A 20389-nucleotide genomic window follows, 5' to 3' on the forward strand; every position below is an offset into this window, starting at 1 on the left:
TGCAGTAACAAGCCAGGGCCCGTTTCACAAAGAGCTCTTAACTTTCCTCGTAGCAATCGTACCTCCTATACTGTAACATAGGACATAGGAATGCTACGATAAAAGTTGCGAGATCTTAGGCTTACGAGAGCTTTGTGGAACGAGTCCCAGGAAGCATCATCGCAGCGAAGTGGGACTCGAACCCACAATCATATGTTTCGGGCGTACTTGGACGTGTCTCTGCAAACCCAAATAGCAGTGCCTTAGGCGGCCGTTACATATATTGACCAATAACGGTTCTAGGATAGTCCGGTTTCCTTAGATAAAGACAGTTAGTAACTATTATGGCAGACAGATTCCGAACTGAAGTCAGTGTATGCAACTGTTTTCTTGTTTCACCGCTAAATATCTATGTCATTCTTGATAGGAACAACATGCAAGCAGAAGTTCTTAAGGTGTTTAAACGTAACCATTACTGTCTTAAGGAAGGATAACAATGTATGGATGAACAACTTCCTTGTTTCGGTGTAGATTCTAACACCGCTATCAAGCAAGTGAGAAACAGAATAAAGACTGATAAGCGTAAATACATGTTATCCTTTCATATTGTGCTGTCCTCTGTAGTTAAACTGTGTTAGATGTTATCTCTAGTTTTACATTCTTCTCTGTGATATTCTAGTTAGTTTTACTGTCCTTCGTTTTACAGGTTTTTACAATGTGTCATTGATTAATATGTATTTTTGTAATTAGTCGTTCCCGTCACGATATGGCTGAAATTTTGCCCATGTGACCATGAATTTTAACTCACTCACTCACTCACATATTATCCTTCTTTGCTGCTCCAACGTCTGAATGCCTCTTAGAGAAGTCATTACTGTCTTTGTTTAATAATTACTCATTATTCATTTCGGAATCTGGGACCCATATCTGTCCTTTTCCTTGATTTCAGGTTCCGGCATTACATGTCCAAACAAAGCTATGTCTGTTGTCATATGTCTGAGAATTTGATAGAAGAGCAAAAAGCTGAACAGGGATCCACATCAAGGCTGTGGATTTGTGAAACCACTCATCAGATCTATGCTTGTGGACTCCCTAATTTGCTTGACTCTCCACGTCTTTGCTGCAGGTAGCTGGACACTCCACTTGTTTGTTTGATGTTGGTGGACTCTCCACTTGTTTGTTCGATGTTGGTATGTTTGATGTTGGTGGACTCTCCACTTGTTTGTTTGATATGTTGGTATGTTTGATGTTGGTGGACTCTCCACTTGTTTGTTTGATGTTGGTATGTTTGATGTTGGTGGACTCTCCACGTCTTTGTTTGATGTTAGTGGACTCTCCACTTGTTTGTTTGATGTCGGTGGACTCTCAGCTTGTTTTTTTTGTGTTGGTGGACTCTCCACATGTTTATTTGATATTAGTGGACTCTCCACTTGTTTGATGTTGGTGGACTCTCCAGTTGTTTGATTTTGGTGGAATGTCGCCGAGTAGAACTGAACTCCTTCATTCACTCTTGCTAGTATGAGGTGCTGGAGTGTTGATCTATAAGATATGTATGTCTGGTTTTCTTCTTTGGGCAGTATATGTTAATTGTTCGCTCATTTTTCCTTAAAGGTATATAAAACACTGTCGAAGATATTTTACTGATGTTTTCATAACAATACCTACCGGTTTCTATTATAATAGTTTAAATATTTTTAGTTCAGTTTACAAAAATATTGTAGGAAATTACATATTCTAAATGTCTTTGAAATGTTTAAGTCGGAAGTAAGTCCAGTGCCACAACAGTACGACACAAGTTTGAGTTCGTGCAGTTCTTGCAAACTTACTGTTTTATCACTTCCTTCAACCTTCTTCTCGACTCTTTAGAAACGTAACATTCCACTACATGTTTAAAGAGACTACACCCATCTTATTTTATTGACTTGACATTTTAATCAATAAAACTGCTTAGAATTTAAGTCAGTGGAAAAGAAACAAAATGAACCAATAGCGGGGAAGCTATCCATTATCTCCGCGCTACAACGAGGCCGGTATTGACTTCCGGAAATCAACACATGCTATGCGAAAACGCCGATATATTTTTCATAAGTCGCCCAAATTGACGTTTGTACGGTTTGTTCTGACATGTTATAATTCGTTTGAGGGTTCCAATCTTGTACTTGTGTCCGTTGGTGTGAATCTGTTTCTGTGTTCTAGACTGAATTGCGTGGGCATACCAGCCAATGGTGACAGATCATGAATTTATTGTGCCATTTTTGGTTTTTTAGAATTTGTTTCGTGTAACATTTGTAGTTCAGTCCGAGTCAGTTCAGCAGTGACAGTACAGGATGTCCCAACTGGTACGTGGTTCCATCTGATTCAGAGGTGGATTTTGTTCAACATTAGCCTCTATAGACAAGGACTACAAATAACATTAATATCAAGCTATGAGATATTTAATCACTTTGGAACATTTTAATAGCATAGTCATGGATATTCAGATTTAGTCTATGTCCTGAATTCGCGGTAGCAAAGATAATTTTACCTAAATTACTGTTAACATGGAAACAGTCTCCATGATCTACCAAGATTGCCATGTGTACAGATGTCTGTGAAGACTGTCTACCACTGTTTACTATGTCTCTCCTGTCACAGATTTCATAAGCACACAGATTAAGTTGCTATCAACATATTTGTTTAAACAGGCTGATTAATTTATTCAGAGGAATGCACACTGCAATCAAAATACCCTTTACACGTGATACTGAATATGAGTGGTCTGTGTTAAGTAATGGGAGTTACGAGTGTTATGGTGTTAGTATTGCTTTGTGCATATGTAGGACTGAACAAAGATAATATGTTTTCCAATTTTACAGATTTGAGGAGCATAATGTCGATGTGTGCAGTGTGCAGTCTCAGTGTCAATTCCCCAGAACAGCTGCAGCAGCATATGAAGGGAAAAGCTCACAAGAAGAAGATGATGGCTGCAGGACTGTCTGTAGAGGGTGAGATCCATTGTCTAGTGCTGTTTAGTAGAGTCTACAGTCCATCTGACACTATAAGTTGTTTACTGGTCATGAGGGGTCCATGGGCTCATATACCCTCGAGGTTTGTTTATGTTCCCCGAGATTATGTCCCCTAAAGCAGGGCTCGGGGAATATAAACAGACGTCAATGGTACATGAGCCCATGGACCCCGGGGGACCAGTGAACAACGTGTTTATCTTACTGAGCACCTGAATTTTAATTTTGAACTGTTTGAAGCACTGGTGCAGCCTCGTAGTATGGCGAAATGTTTCGTCGCCATTGTGCAGACAACACAAGGAAAACAAATTTAGAGTTATCTTCCTTCCATTCACTTTCAGTGGCAAAATGTCGGTAATTTCCATGCATCACGTGTGATTCAATGTTACTCTAGATAAAGAAGTACTAACATGAAGAACCAAATGAGTTCAGCATTCCCAGCTGTGTACATTGAAAAACATACATCGTCTGTAAGCATGGTACATTGAAACAAAATGCAAGGGAGCTAAGCCAATCAGAAAGCGACATTCACGTGTGAGGTAAAATAAAACGTACTATACAATGTTTTTGAGATGAACTGCTCACCTTATTTTTAACATGTATGTTTTCTTTCACTTGATAATTGTTCTGTCAATTATCCAATCACATACAAACATATGTAACAGTTTCTTATCAGATGATCAAGTATGATTAAAGTTTTATCCCAAGTTGCTTAAGTAAAAAATTAGGACTTGTTTGAATGCTTCTGCTGGAGAGTGCTGGAAAGTGGTTTAATGAGTGAAAACAGGTGGGTTTGTTTTAGCTTCAAGGAAAACTTCGTTATACAAGCAAATATGTCATATTTGAACTGTCATAAGTCTCAAATTAATTGAAAAATAAGCTGGGGTCACAATGGTCTGAGACTTGCTCAAGAGAGTCTGAGAGGCAGTAGGGTAGCCAAGTGATTAAATTGTTTGCTCATCACACTGAAGACATGGGTTTGATTTCCCACATTGGTACAGTGTTGAAGCCCATTTCTGGTGTCACCCGTTGTGACATTGCTGGAATATTGCTGAAAGCAGCATAAAACTAAACTCACTCACCACTGAAACCTCTGATTTCGTCATTTTGGCAGATTTTATTCTCTCATCAGCATTAGGTGGTGTTACATGTTGATAAGCTGACATTTGCTATAGGATCAAAATACTGCACTGTTACTCCAACACAGTCATCACTTACAGTGTTTCAGCTGTTTGTTGTACGTAAAACATATGTAGTATCACCTAAGGATTACCTTAGTTTATTATTGTCAAAAGGCAGCATTTGGTTTTGTTTCCAGGACTGACAAGCACACCACAAGTAGGCACAGTTTCACAGGAACAAGAGGTGAGCCAACAGAACAGCAGCACTTGGTTTCCACCCACATAAGTATTGCTGGGTGGCTGTCCTACTACTGGTAGTAACAGTAGAGAATGTACAGGTATAGGATAGGGCCAAGATGCATTTCCCTTTGATATGCAACACAAATTCATAATCATTCAAGCACTAATACTTGCTACAAAATGACTGCACAATTGTTGATACTGACTTGTTCCCAAAGAGAAACCTTATTTAGATCACAGCCACTGTATTTAACACAGACTAAACTTCTAAACATCACTTGATCATATATAGATGTAAATGTTTAAAGATGTAAGTAGAGTAGTAAAAGCTAGTTCCTGTTCATCACACCTCAGTATCTCCAGGGTATATGTTCCGATGACTCTCCACTATACCCTGGATGCATCTTCAGGTCAGCACGATATTTTTATTACCTCTCTTTGCTGGCTCCGCATTCTCACAGCAGCCAATCAGCTAAGCTGCCATTACAACCGAGCTTGCCAGTGTCAACAAAGATAGCGGTTGAGGCTGCGAAGGTCTGTTCACAGTGCGACTCAGATTCGGGGAAAATCATGCATATAAACTGACATCCCTGAAAATATATGCAAGAACTCCTTCTACCTCTTACAGAGAACCACTGCATAGTTTGTGTTGCCAAATGTTAATTGATTAGATAATTTAAAAAGCGAAAGTGAGTAATGACTGGTACGTTCAACTTCCAAGCGTAATAAACTTCATGCATCCCTGGTATAGTGGAGACATATCAGAACATGTACCCTGGAAATGTCGAGGATGTGTTCATCAGGGCTATTGAATGTTTTTAACTACTGGTCAGTTTGGTGAGAATTTTTTTATAGTTGCTGTGTGAAGTGGGGGTAGATATAACCTAATGGACATGCCTAAACCCCTGTATACCCTGAATCATAATGCCACAACGAAATTATCTTGCTGATTGTTTATATCTTCCATTATTTAAATATAACATTAAAACAAACTGAAATTCAATCTCACATGTTACTAAATGGTACTGACTGCAATCCATTTGCCTCCAAAGCGGACTGATATATTGCAGTGGTCTAACTCCAAAACTAACACGCATATGATACTCAGTGAAAAGGGGTAGCCGTATGTTATTGTTAAAGAAGTATGTGCACAAGTGCTGACAAAGTCAATTGCTGTTTCCATCCTCTCTCACAAACCTGGCTGTCCCTTTCTTGTGCTCATCCCTCGTAACAAATAGTAAACTGTGTCAATATTTTAATGATGATTTGTGAAACTGGTAGATTTGGTCTCATGTTTTAATTGTGATCAGCATTTCACTGAGTATGTTATGTTTATTACTTTTAGCAATTCATCTGTTCACTTTTGAGCCAAATGGACTGTAGTTGATTCGAACCAGTGGTTCACAGTTCACTGACTGCCTTGGATGCTTTTTCCATGGGTGGGTATACATGAGTTATCTTCCCTTGCAAAGTTTTATACCCCACATGGGTTGGTATACATGAGTTATCCTCCCTTGCAAAGTTTTATACCCCACATGGGTTGGTATACATGAGTTATCCTCCCTTCGAAAGTTTTATACCCCACATGGGTGGTAAACAGTCATACAATGGACATACATGGTAATTTGTTCAAGGTCATGTGAACCAACCAGAGATGGACATTTTTACACGAGGTACGAAAACATTATGTTAACTGGATCACATTCTTAAGTTGATATGGTGTGACTTGTTACTTCCCTGATAGCCTGGCAGCGTGAAGAAGCGTAAGTCTAGTGATGGGTCAGAAGCAGGGATGTGTTCTCTGTGCAACATTGTCTTCAATTCAACCGTGCAAGCCCAGCAACACTACAGTGGCAGCAAACACTTCAAGAGGATGAAGATTGTCCATGGCAACTTAGAGAAAACACAAGAAGACAAAAAGGGTGGTAAGGGAGATGACTATACCGAATTTGTTTAACCTTCAGTGGACAAGATGTAGGTGATTCTGACACCATTGGCACAATGCGTAGAGTAGTATCTAGGGTAGGCATGGTTGGACAAATATGACTGTCTTTACAGTCAGTTAAAAGGAATACAATTCCTCCTTGATTTTTATCCCCCCGGCGCCTCGTCTGTCCGTCCGTCCGAATGACCGCATTCATTTTGTTACCGGAGCATAACTCAGAAACCGTTCAATATTTTTAGACCAAACTTGAAAGATATAGTAATCTCAGCCTATGCTTGTGCCTTTTCCTATTTACAGATTTTTGGCATTTATATTTTTTTTTGTTTTTCCATGGAACATTTTGGTGTTAGTCTTATAGTGGGGTGGGCTTCGTTTCCGGAGCAGATCTCAAAAATCGTTCAATATTTTTCTGCAAAACTTGGTAGATCTATCAATCAGAAGCTAAAGTGGTGCCTTTAGCTATGTACAGGTTTTTGTGATTTATTATTTTCTCGGTTTCCATGGAAACGTTTCGGACATAATCTCAAAATTGAGATTACAGATATATGACATTTATATTTTTCATGAATTCCATGGAAACAATTCTGACTTAGTCTAAAAACACAATAAGTAACTGTCGGATGGTTTGTCCTTTCAAATATGTGGGGGCCGGGGGAATATGTCATCTTCTGATGACTCTTGTTTTGTTTGGTTAAGTCCCATCTTGTGGAGCCACAGTGGCTGAGGGCTTGGAGGGCTGACTTTGTGTCCTCTGAGTGGATGAGTTTGACTCTTGGATTGGACTCAACCCAACAAATAAGTACTGGAATATGTACTTTACTAATCCAATGTAAAACATGCAGTGTTTGAACCCTGACATAAAATACCTGTGTATTTGACACACCTATTATCTCAACTGCACAGTGAATATAAGAGCTTGCATCATTGTTGACACATTTCTGCTGGGCCCTTAATCCAGATAATCTAGGTTTGTAATTTGCTTTTGTTCAAAACTACCTAGTTTATTCTTTACTAGTTAGCTGCTCAGTGTTGATTAAATACCTGACAGGCTTTATCTTGTTCTTTTTATTGTTATTAAACAATCACAGTTGATGTCTTGATGAAAGTTCCATACTGACTCTCAAGACTCCCTCTCATGACACCAGGGAGACATGATGACTCCTAAATTTTCATCTCTAGGGCAAACACTGAACATGTTTCATTTTAGCACATTTGACGATGCATTGTGCATTCATGAATTTTGTGTAATTATATATGTATGAAAATATTCAAATATTGAGTAATTTCTGCTGCATTTAAACTGATGAATGAGCAGGACAGTCGAAGTAAGGTGTTGTCACCTGTAATGGTGTTGTGCAAATGGCTGATAGCTGTGTATTTTGAGTAAGAACATTGTGTACCAAAAACCTATGACCAGTACTGGCATCCCAAGAGTTCATGATGCACATGTGTGATGGCGTAGCCTAATGGTTAAATCATTCACTCATCATTCCCAAGACCTGGGTTCAAAACTCCCCATGAGTACAAAGTGTGAAGAACATTTGTTTTATCCCCTGTCATGATATTGCTAGAATATTGCTACAGACGGCTTGAATCTCAGCTCGCTCATGATGCCCTTTTTCCACAAATAGCTGAGCATGTCCAGCACTAGTGACTACTGTCATAAAAGTCGTTTTACCCTTGATAGTCAAGTTACGTGCCAATATCTGGTTATTGTAGAAGCTGGTCCTGCAAAGGTGGCCGGGATGTTATACTGTGGCTTCTGCAAGATACAGGTCAACTCCCAGGAGCAGCTAGATAAACACAGAGAAGGTGGGAGTAGCAGACTCCACATGTATTGCTGATGACAAACACAGTCCATCTTGTCTGTTGTCATGTTGGATAAGGCTGCTACAGCTGTAAAGTGTTAGCATTCCATTGTGTTAGGCATTCCATTGTGTTAGGCATTCCATTGTGTTAGGCATTCCATTGTGTTTTTGTGAATTACTCTTACATTTATCAACAAATTTGTGAAAAATGGGAAAATGTTTATTGTTTGTAAATGGGACTGACTCGAGAGACTGAGTTGATCAGTTAGGTACACCATTTAGCTTCTCATTGACTGACTTCAGCTTTTGTATACAAGATCGCTGTTATTTGAATCTCGTGGGACCAAATTTCCTCCTCAAGATATCATGTGTATTTATGAGACAAATTCCTGTAACCTGAAATTAAACGATGACAACTGTAAGAGGAAATGGTTGGGACCGTCAGGTATTTTGAGTTATGCATAATATTTGAGATGCAGGCATTCGATTCACCAGGATTTGACATTACTTATATCCTGCAGGTGCCAAACACAAGAAGAACCTTGAAAGGTTAAAGACCATGGCTCCAGTTAAGAAAGTGACAGCAATGCCAGACCCAACAGCAGTCAAAGCAATTGACGTGCCGTTGACATTACCATCATTTGAAACATATCTCTCCTCGACATTCGTGAAGGCCAAGGAGACACCCCAGTCAAACATGCCAGCTCTGGACTCACACCTTAAAGGTTGAACCAGTGACTTTCAGGTTCGTACGTATATAGCTATTTTCATTTTACTGTCTGTACTGTGTGACTCTTGTATTTCTGAACTGAATGAGATCTGTTGGACAAAGTTGGCTTTTTCCAGATGGGCTCTGGTTTGAAAACTGCCAGGTTTGTAGAGACAAGGGTTGAAATATTGAAAGGGTTATAGACAAGGACTGAGCGAACAAGAGCTAGTTTTCAAAACAAAGGTATAACTAAATCAGGTTTGTAGATGAAGGTGCCACCAACAACTGAGGTGTGTAGGCTGACTCTACAAAGAGGAGATCACTGTTTCAAAACAGTGATGGTCATGAGCCCGACACTATGATGACAGTCATGGCATTCCACTCAACAGGAAGGCTGATAGTGCTATCACATAACTGAAACACTGTCACATCAGCTCCATTGCTGCAGCTGTATTTTGGCTGTGCATGCGATAGTGTTTGAGACTTTCTTGTCTTTTACAGAAATTTGTTTTTCGCCTACATTTTACCACTGCGAAGACCTGAACCAGTGATAGCACAGCCTTGACTGATCACATCAGTATGTACAATATCCTGTTCTCCTGAGCCCTTCATCTCGAAATGGCCGTCGCCCTCAGCATTCTTAACTGTGATCAAAGACAATGTGTTAAGAATGGGGTTAAGAATGGGGTTAAGAAGTTTGTAGGGTTACTAATTGTTTCCAATTTGTTTCCCTGCCTCAAGCAGGGCATTACTTGGATTTAGCAAGGACTGGATGGTCTGCAGGTAACATACTGTGCATAGGAGTTGGGCTTACATGTGAAACTCAGGCATGGTATCTCGGGGGGCTAGCACTGAAAGAAATTGGCATCAGTCATGGTTGTTACCACACCACACTACACCATGTGTATGCTTTATAGGTCTTCATACCTCCACAGCCACCAGATTCAACGTTGTCTTTATTCTGGTTAATAACATTGGATGACTTATGATACTGATTTTATTATTGTTTTTTGTATTCTACAGAGTATTATATGACATCATTGATAAAGATGAAGGAAGAGATATGTGTTAGCAGATTTTTCTTAAGATTCTTACGAAATAGGTTTCAATCTCAACCTCATATCTTCATTGATTGTTCCATAAAAATTAGCTTTTTTTCCTTTTACAGCTTTGCAAGATTGTGATATATTTAACTCAGCAAGACTTTGATCGTGCCATTCCTGCAACATTCTAGTGCCAGTGACAAGTTCCTTATGGCAGTTGAAGACACAGCATCAGTACCCAGCACCCAGTATAGAAACCACAGATACCCTTCTGCCTGTGTGACTACAGTACATTGTACCCAGCTCTGCACGGGCCACACAGACTCAACCGTCTATAGCAGCTGTTCTCTATTGCTGACAACATGACGTTTCTCGGCTACTTCTTGTCCCTTCATCTGATGAATGAAGGGGTTACAATGCCCAGAAACATTGTGTTGTAATCAATAAAGAAGTTGCAAATCCATACCACACGTTGTTATGTTACTCCCATCTTCTAAATGCCATTCAAGCACCTTACCCTGAAATATAGATATTCAGAAAAGGCTTTGTTCATGTGCTGTGTTTGAGACACAGTTACATTCCTGAAACCAATACCATGGACCCACCACTGATAATACATGACCTGTCCCACTTGTATATTGAGCCAGTCAGTGTACGTGCAGAAACTGCTAGAGTTACTGGTACATCCCACAGGCAAGAAACCATTGTGGGTTCAATTCAGCCAAGAGGATTGTGTAAATGCTGGCCCACATTCTCTTCCCACAAAGGTTACTTGTCACATCTTCCTACGAACCTCTGTTCTAATACGCCCATATTTCGCGGTTCTCATAAAATCCCCTAGCGGCAAAACATGGCAGCAGATTTATCTCTCTTTTTTCTGTACAATCAGAACACGTGTTACATTGACTTAGATTCAACTTGACAAATGCAAGCAATGTGGAGAAACAAATATGACATGACTGAGTTCTGTCTAGAAGAGACATTTGAGTATCGCGCTTTGGAGGAGGTTCTAATTTTTACGATGCATCCGGAAATTACCGAGTTCTTGCGAACGATCACTTTTGAAACAAGGTCGCTGATTGCACTACTAAATCTGATTGCCTCCAATCACGAGTCTTGAATATTCGCACCACAAAAGGGTCGTATTAGAACAAAGGTTACGTAGGAAGATGTGACAAGTAACCACTGTGGTAAGAGAATGGCTGGCCCAATGATCAAGTGATATTTTGGGGCACTTTGAATAGATTTTTGTATGGAGATGAACCTGGTACAGGTTTTCATGCTTTGATTGTATTTCTATGTTGTTGTATTGAGTAAGTATTGTATAGAACAAACTTTATGGATAACAACTTTTATTCATGAGTGTGACGTTTCGATACTGATTCTTGTACTGTTAAGCCTGAATGGAACAGTGCAAGAAGCAGTATCAAAACGTTGCACTCACAAATTAAAGACCTTGTTATCCATCAAGTTTTGTTTTATATTGTACATCCCAAGGTCTAAAATGCCACTCAAAGGAGTGTAACTTACAATAAAAGATATCAGTATTAATGTATGTTGTGATGACAAGAGATCTAACCAGACTAGTTGATTTTGATACTGACATGTGGTTAAGATACATGTTTTATGATGATTTGTACTTTAATGGAGATATTTTTGTTATTTATTTTTATGTTCTGGAAACAGATTAAAGAACAAAGTGTTCTGTATTTGTGTGAAAGATATGAGTTTTTGTTTCTAGATAATAACTTCAATACATTGCTAACACTGTTTTCAAAATTTAACTAGCTGTCCCATCCAAGAAAATTTGTAAAGCAAGGAATTATTTGTTTCACTTTTCATTTCTGCAAGTTTTCTTTCGTCTTGTACTGATTTGTACAGTGTGATAGATGCAAGAGTTAAACGAAGAGTGAGATCATATTGTTCAATAAAAGCGTGACAAAAGACAAAGTTCTGTTTAAAGAAACAAATTTATCATGACTAGGTTATAAGACAAGTTTATTTTGTTTTGCTTTGGATTTGAAAAATTATAGCCTGACTGGAGGGGAAGATCCTCTCCGCTGGTATCACTTGGACATTCCTGCAACTCTGGAACTAAAATCTGGTCCGATTCAAAACAGCATTAAACATACTGACACTGATTCCTTAAACTTCCAAGACCTTTATAACACCCAGTAACAAAACATGTAAACAATCAGCTGCGGTTACTGCATGTGTTATGAGAGCTGATTATTTACATTCACAAACCATATAATATGTGTCCATATTTTGTCTTTCAGAATGTAACTTCCTCAGAAATGTAAACCAGATAGATGCATTTACGATTTATGTTTTAAATCACCAGAATCATGAGGAAAATGGGACCTTATTTGTGATGATGTTTCTTGTTTGAAGGGACTGTACTCTTGTATGCTGTATATGGAGGAAGATTAATTATTACACATTTTATCTTTTGTCAGTAACTGCCTTTCCTTTAGCTTTGTAAATATGGTTTAGTTCAACTAAAGGAACATATTATGTTTTTTTTATAAATATTTAGTTGACTCTGCTTTTGCAGACTGGTTGATTGTGGCACCACATTGCATCTGATTTGGGGTGAGAATTTAATGCGAGGAACTTCTGCTTGTATCTGTTGACTAACACTGATCATCCTGCCCACCAGTCAGTTAGCTGATTGTGGGTCATTCTATCTCTAGTCAAACTGATTATATATACTTTGCATTGAGCATTGTTCCCTCCCAATTATATCCAATTGTTTCTATCATACCCCATGCACTTATGTGATTTTTAGGATTATCATACAAAAGGTCCTATGGTAGTACAGAAAACCCTATTAGCATCATTATTAGCCAGTTCTTATTTCCTGGAACCTGTGAAGATCCAGGTTAGAATTGATAGTCAGTAAAACATGCTTGTCATAAGAGTGAGTGAGTGAGTGAGTGAGTGAGTGAGTTTAGTTTTACGTCGCACTTAGCAATATTCCAGCTATATGGCGACGGTCTGTAAATATTCGAGTCTGGACCAGACAATCCAGTGATCAACAACATGAGCATCAATCTGCGCAATGGGGAATCGATGACATGTGTCAACCAAGTCAGCTAGTCTGACCACCCGATCCCGTTAGTCGCCTCTTACGACAAGCATAGTCACCTTTTTGTCATAAGAGACAGCTCTCGAGATCGTGTGGCCAGACTTGCCAACTCGTCATATCCCATTTGTGTAGATTGATGTTAATGCTGTTAATCACAGGATTGTCTGTTCTAAACTTGATTATCTACAGACTGCCAGTATATAGCTGGAATAATGCTGACTGAAGCATAAAACTAAGCTCACTCATTCTCTGGGGGTTGGAGTGGAGGAGGAGAGGAGGTCACCAGTTACCTAGTTGCTGTAGTTAGCTGCAGAGAGGACATGAGAAACACATCATCATGGCTTTGAATCTGGAATGTTCCTAAGCTTGGTTTGTGTTTCTCTTACCTGAGCTGTTAATGTCTTATCTTCTGTGGTTACTGATACTGTCTGATATAGCTTGAATACAATTCTCACTTCAAGTGTTCATGTCATGACAAAGTATGTTCTCCTTGCACCCAAGTGATTTTTAGACAATTTAGAATCATGCCTAAGATCGTATGGCGTATTTGTTGTTAATGTTTATCCTGTATGTTCAGGGTTTGCCTCCCCTGACATTACCCAGTTCTTGTTTAAGCTGTAAGCTATAATATTCATGTTAGTGACATTTTGTACCTGTTAATCTTACATGATATCTTATTGTAAGACTACAATGTATGCATGGGTATATTGTTACAATGTTGAATATTATGTATGATAGATAGTTGTTACCATGGTTTTTTTTATATTGTAATTGATACGACAGGACTGGTGGTAGATTGTTACTCTAGTATTCCGTGAAGTGCTATACTGCCTTGACATTTGCCCTAATCTTCTGTTCTTGTTACGATGATTCTATTCCTCAAGCTTTCCATGCACATAAAGCTTTGTTACACTTCATAGAATTTATGGTGTAGTTAGGAAGGGAAATGTGTATCTGAAAAATAATATGAACATGAAGAGAAATAAATCCAGTTTATCAATGTGTTTTTAAAGATTGCATGGATCTTGGTTGAAGTTTCTAGCTACTACACAACACAAACTGTCTATCAAACCTGTCTAATTATTGTGAGTATATTCTCACCTTGACTCAATTTTCCATTCCCAAAGGTGGGTCTAGAGGTGGTGTGTGCAGACAGCTGGTTGTTATTGCATCGGGTCGACAGTTTCAAATATTTGCAGGCCCTTGTTGCCTTAAGTGAATTATCTGTCCATTTGATTTTTCAACCAGTATCTCCCATATTTTCATTAATAACGTTTGAGAACCATCCTTGATTCATCATGTTACAGTAACCTACAGCTCCATGTTTGGTATTTCAGCACTATGCACAGAGGAATGGTAACACCAGTCTGTGTACTTCAGTTTTGATATTGTAGAAATAGTTTGACACTGTGTACAGTGTTGTGTATTTATTTTTTATTGGTTTGACTTTAACAAAATGGGCCTGCAGATTTTAAAGTCTGCAGCAAGCAGGCCCTCATGGCCAGCTGTCAAATTAAAGTATTGCTAACACTTATCTCATTATCTTGTGCATGCAATTATTTGGTTGGATTTATATATTTAAAAGAAGAGTGAGTGAATATTGTTCATCCATAAAACAAACACATGTATGACTGAAATACTTAGCCATTATCACTGGTAACAAAACTAGAGTCAGCTGGCAACAAACATTTATTTGTCATTTAGATGCACACTGTCACAGCAACATATTGAAAGTTGTAAGGCCAATAGTATCACAGGCTTTCTCACATAAATAATGTAGTACTTGCTGGCTGCACATACAAGTTGGAGTAGCAAGATGACTAACTGTATATATTCTGTCTCCATAAATAACAATTAAAAGTTGAATCTTTGTCAGGAAAGGTATCCAATCTACTGCTAACTGGAAACAAAAATATATAATGAAATCAACTGTATCTAAAACCTAAACAAGGGGCATGGAAAAGATCATTCATGATTACCCTCTGGCGTGTGTGGGGGGTTGTGGTGGTAAAAGAGCTAAAGGGACATAACTGACACTTACCAGCATCAGGTTAACGCTGCATGTGTCTTGCCACTCCAATTTGAACAAACAGCAAAGCAGAGCAGAATTATGCATAAATAGGTCCATTGCTACTTGAGATAGAAGGAAGGTTATTGTCACAGTCTATTGGCGAACCTGGAATCTGCACACTGATTGACGACAAATGTTTTGATAACTGTCAGAAGAAATAAATGCAACAAATGGGTGAATAATGATGTCGGAAAGAGTGATTTATGAAAATGACATGACTATACTTTAATATCTTTTTCTTTGAAATGATGCTGAGGTGAATGAAACATTTACACAAATAAATGCATATTTATGCAAATAGTTAACATTTATTTTACAAGCACTCTTTGAGATGGAACTCTGAGATAAGCACTATTTGATCTGAATAATGAAAACACTGTGTCCCACCACAGGATCCAATATGACAACAGGATCCAGTGCAACTGAAGCACTAGCTAGATCACAACAATGAAGTGTAGAAAACAATGTACATTTTTACAATAAATATTTGTTACAAAAGCATTGGTCATCGCAGGAGTGTTAAATGGAAACAGCCGTGACAGACAGGAAGCTAACAGCTGAACTCGGAAAGACCCACAACTGCACTGGGAGCAATAGCCTCGGCCTCACTGGCATGTCTTCAACTCTACAACTAGGGTTTATACACATAAATTAGGTCAAAATCTACATATTCACAACTCTTCACATACAACCATAAATCCTGTAATCACAAAATTCCTTAGTCCTCTTTGCCATTCCTACTACCCAATGCCTACAATAACTGATACACAATACCGGTAAGTTCCAGTATGGCTTAGTCTCAGAGTATAACATGCAAAATGAAGCTTGACATGTCTTGCGCTCTGATTACATGGTTTGTGAAACTGGCAACACCAGAGCATTTCTGCTGTTTATTGATTATGGTTATTTGTAATGATGATAATGCAGGGTCTCCATTTACATGTTTATGTGAGACAAATGTTGTTTCCGAGCCAAATCATGATACTATATATACAGTGATATATACTCATGTATATGTTGATTAAAATTGAAGAAACAAGTCGAGGTCTCCATCAACAGTGAATAATAACTAAAATCGATTAAAAAATTCTGAACCATCTCGAATACAAACCATCCACTAACATTTCAATTTGAATGGGATAAAACAATAATGTACCGCATGCCACTACTGTGGTTCATACACACATAGAACAGCAGCAGTAATCATGGTCATGTGCAGTGGAATATATTAAAATAATTTAACAAATGTAACTAGTTTGCCATGAGCCACTGTGTACAGACTACCAAGCAGTATATTGAAAAGACTTGCATAATCACATTTCAACAAAGCAGGTCATTCACTTCATGATCAGAGTAATAGCCGATGTTGTTTCTGCTTACCGTGACTGGAATATTGCTTGACATATGAATGTCTTGACTTACAGTGACGACAGACGCAAGCTAATCTGACAAAATCCTATTACTTGACATTTTATACAAAATCTGCATCAGACTGGGATTGGATCTGGGAAGTGTTAGACATTACTTGCAAACAGTATTTCTAAATACACTGTCATCTTTGATACCATATAACTAACCTTCTTAATAATTTTTTCCATATACACAGTATTGTTGGATTTGTTGACAAAATACTAACATAACTTAAATCTAAGTATATCCATCACAGAATCTTTGGTCATGCTACTGAAAGTACTGAATGCCCTTAGTATTCATTCACACATTTATATAAATGTAACATGACCACAAAATGATTTTCTCTGGTGTGTTATTGGGCTAAAATTGATATTCACAATAGTGCCACTGGGCATGAAGTATCCTTTTTCACATTATTGAAATACACCTTTAAAAGCAGCATAGTATGGTCCAAATAGAACAGAACACATGAAACTTGCCATTACCACAAAACTGAGATACTTCCCAGACCGAATTCATACAACTGTCATAACATTTCAAGCACTGTCCAGTGCCAGGGATGGCTACTTGATATCCAGATGCCATCTGTCTGTGACTTGTTAAAAGGAAGGCTATAAGTAGCTATCTCATCTTCTCTGTCAGAAGGTCACTGGACTGTGTCTTGACTGTGTTGTGACTGAGATCAGTGACTACAGCAGGAACTATTTCTTAGCAGCGCCCGGTTTACTTGTCTTCCACAAAGCATTGTGCACCACAACAGCATCAATAGACACAGATATATGCTTGGTAGATTTTACCTCAGTGAAGCTTTTGGCACCTGAGTTGTATCTGTAATAGAAGAGGATAAATTGTTTATCGCCAATATCATCATCCATGTGTCTGGACAACCAATGACTTTTGACAAAGATCAATACTTGACTTTCACTTCTTGAAATGATCGTTCTGACTTACTTATAAAACTTTTCCACCATTTTGTTGGTGATTTGCTTTGGTCCAACTCCATGTATTTTGAATATTTCTTCCATCTCTGGTGCATAGGTGTAAAGGCCCTTAAACTGACAGCCTCCGTCTCGGAACAGGATGAGGAAGTGCTTGGCATCACTCTGTGAGATGATCTAGAGGAGGACAAAGTAAAAACATCAAACACTAGCATCCACTACTTATCAGCTATTAGGTTAAAGATCACATATTTAACAACATGTGTTGCGTATAGCTGCATGAACTATTTAGCACCTTGATACTGTTTTTGTACAGATCAGTCATTGTTTTGACCCCTTACGTCCAACCAACACCGTCTCCTCCTTCGCTTCCTAAAAAAAAACCCCAAAACTTCAATAGAAACTGCTACCTATTACCTTTCCAACTGTTGCAACTGACTTATTAATCAGTTATTCATTGAAAACACTTTCAAGCAATCTTCATAGTATGGGAACTACAACATAACCCTCCCTACGGAAACATTCAGATGTTGGTGACATAAACATCAGCAAGGTAAAGTGCCATTCATTCATACCTCTAAGACCTTGTTCTTTGTATCCGTGTTCACGCAGCCAGCTAGACAGCAGTGACTGATGGCATTCATGATGATATTGCGGTTGGATTTAGAACTGGGCTTTACGAACAACTTTGGGCCTGTGACAGAAATTTGATCCAGGAAATTATTATCAGTATGTAAGCATGTGGGAATTCAGGACAAAACAATGATCTCCAGAAACCTATGCATATTAAATTGGTAACTACACTTTGGGTGGTCAGATAAGATAAGGTTCTTTGAGTATCTAGCAAAGATCAGATTATCCAGACTGCCATCACGTATTGCCATGCCATCCTGACATCTATCAGAGACAAAACAGCTGGACATCTTCAGTTTAACTGGAGGTAATCTGTACCTCTGCCACATCAGACATCAACATCAGTATAAGACCTAAATCATGGATCTGCAATATACTGAATTGCCTTACATACACACAAAAATATTCAATTTACCTATCTAAAAGACCTATTCTCATGCACTATCTGAATGACTTTCCAAGTATTAATGTTGACACTTTCGAAGACAAATTTTACTAAAACTCTACCAGCATCCCAAATGAATGAGGGATGAAAATGGAAAACCATTTCATATCAATGTTTTAAGTCAGTATTTAAAATCTTTATTGTAGTCATTTCTTAAGGATTTGTGTGGACTGAAATTGTCCTTTAGGCCTAAACACATGATATCCATATGCTGGGCAGGGAATGAGCTTTGCAAGTTTCATATCCATTGGTCTATAAAAGCAATTAAAGAAAAGAAGAAAAAAACCCCAAAGCAGTAAAAGTAATTCTTACTGATCTCAAAAGTCTGGTCTCAATAACTCTCACCAGTATAGTCAGATCCTGCATTAGATCCTGTCTCGCTGCTATCGTTGCTACGGTTACGCCGCTGCTGCAGCCGGTACAAATCTAGTGGAATATGTGCATGATAAGTTACAAATGAATCAATGACCGGCAACAACTGAAATAATGAAATATCTGAGACATGTATCTGAGGATGACATTATTGACTGCTAACTCACAGTTTTTACTGTTAATAGACCTGGAACTGTCTTGAGTGTTAAAACACACTTGTGTATCTTGCTTTTAATAGATGAAGATGTCAAGGAGTGGTAAATCTTAGTAAATTGTTTTATTTAATTCTGCTTAATCAGATGTCTCACTAGCTGTAGAACATTATGACTATTCAATGCTGAAAAGAAAAAAAACATTACTGTAATCAATTAGCACAACAAATATTCATAAAAAAAAAAACACTGATCAAAACAAGTTGCATGGAATGCTGCGTTTTTGACTGAAAACCAGACTAGTTGTCAGGACAGATGAGAGCTGTGCTACTAGCAAACAAGAATCACTACACAAAGTTTCACACTGCACATGAGCAAGCTAGTGTTGGAGGGGTCACGCTTACACCTGCAACTTATCCATACAACAACTACATCCACCATACCTGGAACGTTAGTGTATTAAATCACTCAGGTTGTATTATTGCAGGGCACACATCAGTTTGGGTTTGGGGCAACAATGAGCACATTCTATTTCTCAGTGAGTACTTGGGATACCTAGCAAGGATTTTAAGAAAATGGCCACAGCCCATCAAACCAACATTCAAAATGGGTGTCAGTGAAACTATTTCAGTTTTTTTTTTCATGAAAAATTTAATACAAAAATGAAAGAAAATTTACAAACATAAACTTCATGTTTTTCACTGTGATTCCTTGAATCACTTTGATGACAAAAAAGATTTTAATATTTCAACAAATAGAACTATTTTCAGATGTTTAAATCCGAATGATTATATGAGTTCAACTTAAGTACTATTTCTCATGGTAAAGGTGAGTGATTCTTAATAACTGTTAATGTTTATTTCATCGTTGAATCAATATTGCCACAGTTTTTGACAAAGACAGTGATGAGTCACCTTCAATTCTGTTACAACAGAGGTCAAGACATAAAATCCTGTCACATATATAGAGTGTACACCTTGCAGTAACATTACAACATACATATTTTTCGTAATGCCACACAGGATATAAGACATGAACACTACATTTGAGATTTTACTGTAAGGAGAACACTGTTCCAGTACCCACCTGGTGAGGGGGGTCTCCGATATGTCATTCCTCCCGGGCGGCCATTTTGTGTTAGAGTGTTGCAAGAGACTGTGTAGGGAGAAACGATGCATTATGGCAAACGTCCACACACTGTGTGTCAGTAACTTAGGTAGTGATTAACAAGGTAAACACAATTCCTTATCTAGAGGGCATTCAGAGTAGAAGAGATTCTTACTGAGAACATTCACAAGCTCATCGACTGACTTCTAGGACATTCACAAGCTTGTCATGAACACAAGGCAGCCATGACAGTCTACAGTTATCTCTAAGATCACAATGCACATGGATGCAGTTAGTTCAGACATACTATCCTCTAACTC

At 38.3% G+C, this 20389-nt stretch overlaps 2 protein-coding genes across 8 annotated transcripts in view; one reads left to right on the top strand and one right to left on the bottom strand.

Moving 5' to 3' along the window:
• The first annotated feature begins 1983 nt into the window (after positions 1 to 1983).
• Positions 1984 to 13938, top strand: LOC137278041 (zinc finger protein 346-like). Of its 2 annotated transcripts, none has more exons than XM_067810091.1 (7): positions 1984 to 2086; positions 2835 to 2963; positions 4300 to 4346; positions 6087 to 6267; positions 8007 to 8099; positions 8617 to 8840; positions 9973 to 13938. In XM_067810091.1, the coding sequence occupies exons 2-6, from the start codon at positions 2849 to 2851 to the stop codon at positions 8823 to 8825; spliced, it is 645 nt and encodes a 214-aa protein (XP_067666192.1). In that variant the 5' UTR covers positions 1984 to 2086; positions 2835 to 2848; the 3' UTR covers positions 8826 to 8840; positions 9973 to 13938. The 2 variants fall into 2 exon arrangements, with proteins under 2 accessions (XP_067666192.1, XP_067666193.1); XM_067810092.1 differs by having other exon boundaries at positions 2004 to 2318.
• Positions 13939 to 14611: 673 nt separating this feature from the next.
• The window catches only part of LOC137278038 (calmodulin-regulated spectrin-associated protein 1-like), a 60759-nt gene continuing 54981 nt past the window's right edge, over positions 14612 to 20389 (bottom strand). For 5 of the 6 annotated variants that reach the window (XM_067810083.1, XM_067810082.1, XM_067810081.1 and 2 more), the window contains 5 exons: positions 20049 to 20117; positions 18784 to 18864; positions 17936 to 18054; positions 17374 to 17537; positions 14612 to 17250 (listed from right to left, as the gene is read on the bottom strand). In XM_067810083.1, the coding sequence (XP_067666184.1) occupies positions 17124 to 17250; positions 17374 to 17537; positions 17936 to 18054; positions 18784 to 18864; positions 20049 to 20117 (560 nt within the window). In that variant the 3' untranslated portion in view covers positions 14612 to 17123. The remainder of the gene's footprint in view (positions 17251 to 17373; positions 17538 to 17935; positions 18055 to 18783; positions 18865 to 20048; positions 20118 to 20389) is intronic. The other variant, XM_067810084.1, reaches the window with a different exon arrangement.

This window comes from Haliotis asinina, chromosome 3 (genome assembly GCF_037392515.1).
Source record: "Haliotis asinina isolate JCU_RB_2024 chromosome 3, JCU_Hal_asi_v2, whole genome shotgun sequence".
Lineage (NCBI taxonomy): Eukaryota > Metazoa > Mollusca > Gastropoda > Lepetellida > Haliotidae > Haliotis > Haliotis asinina.

What these genes read in the sequence shown, in the direction of transcription:
- LOC137278041 (XM_067810091.1), top strand. Translation starts at nt 2,849, where the DNA reads ATGTCGATGTGTGCAGTGTGCAGTCTCAGTGTCAATTCCCCAGAACAG. An exon ending in CAGTTTCACAGGAACAAGAG is followed by an intron (nt 4,347 to 6,086) that starts GTGAGCCAACAG and finishes CTTCCCTGATAG; the next exon opens with CCTGGCAGCGTGAAGAAGCG. An exon ending in ACAAGAAGACAAAAAGGGTG is followed by an intron (nt 6,268 to 8,006) that starts GTAAGGGAGATG and finishes TGGTTATTGTAG; the next exon opens with AAGCTGGTCCTGCAAAGGTG.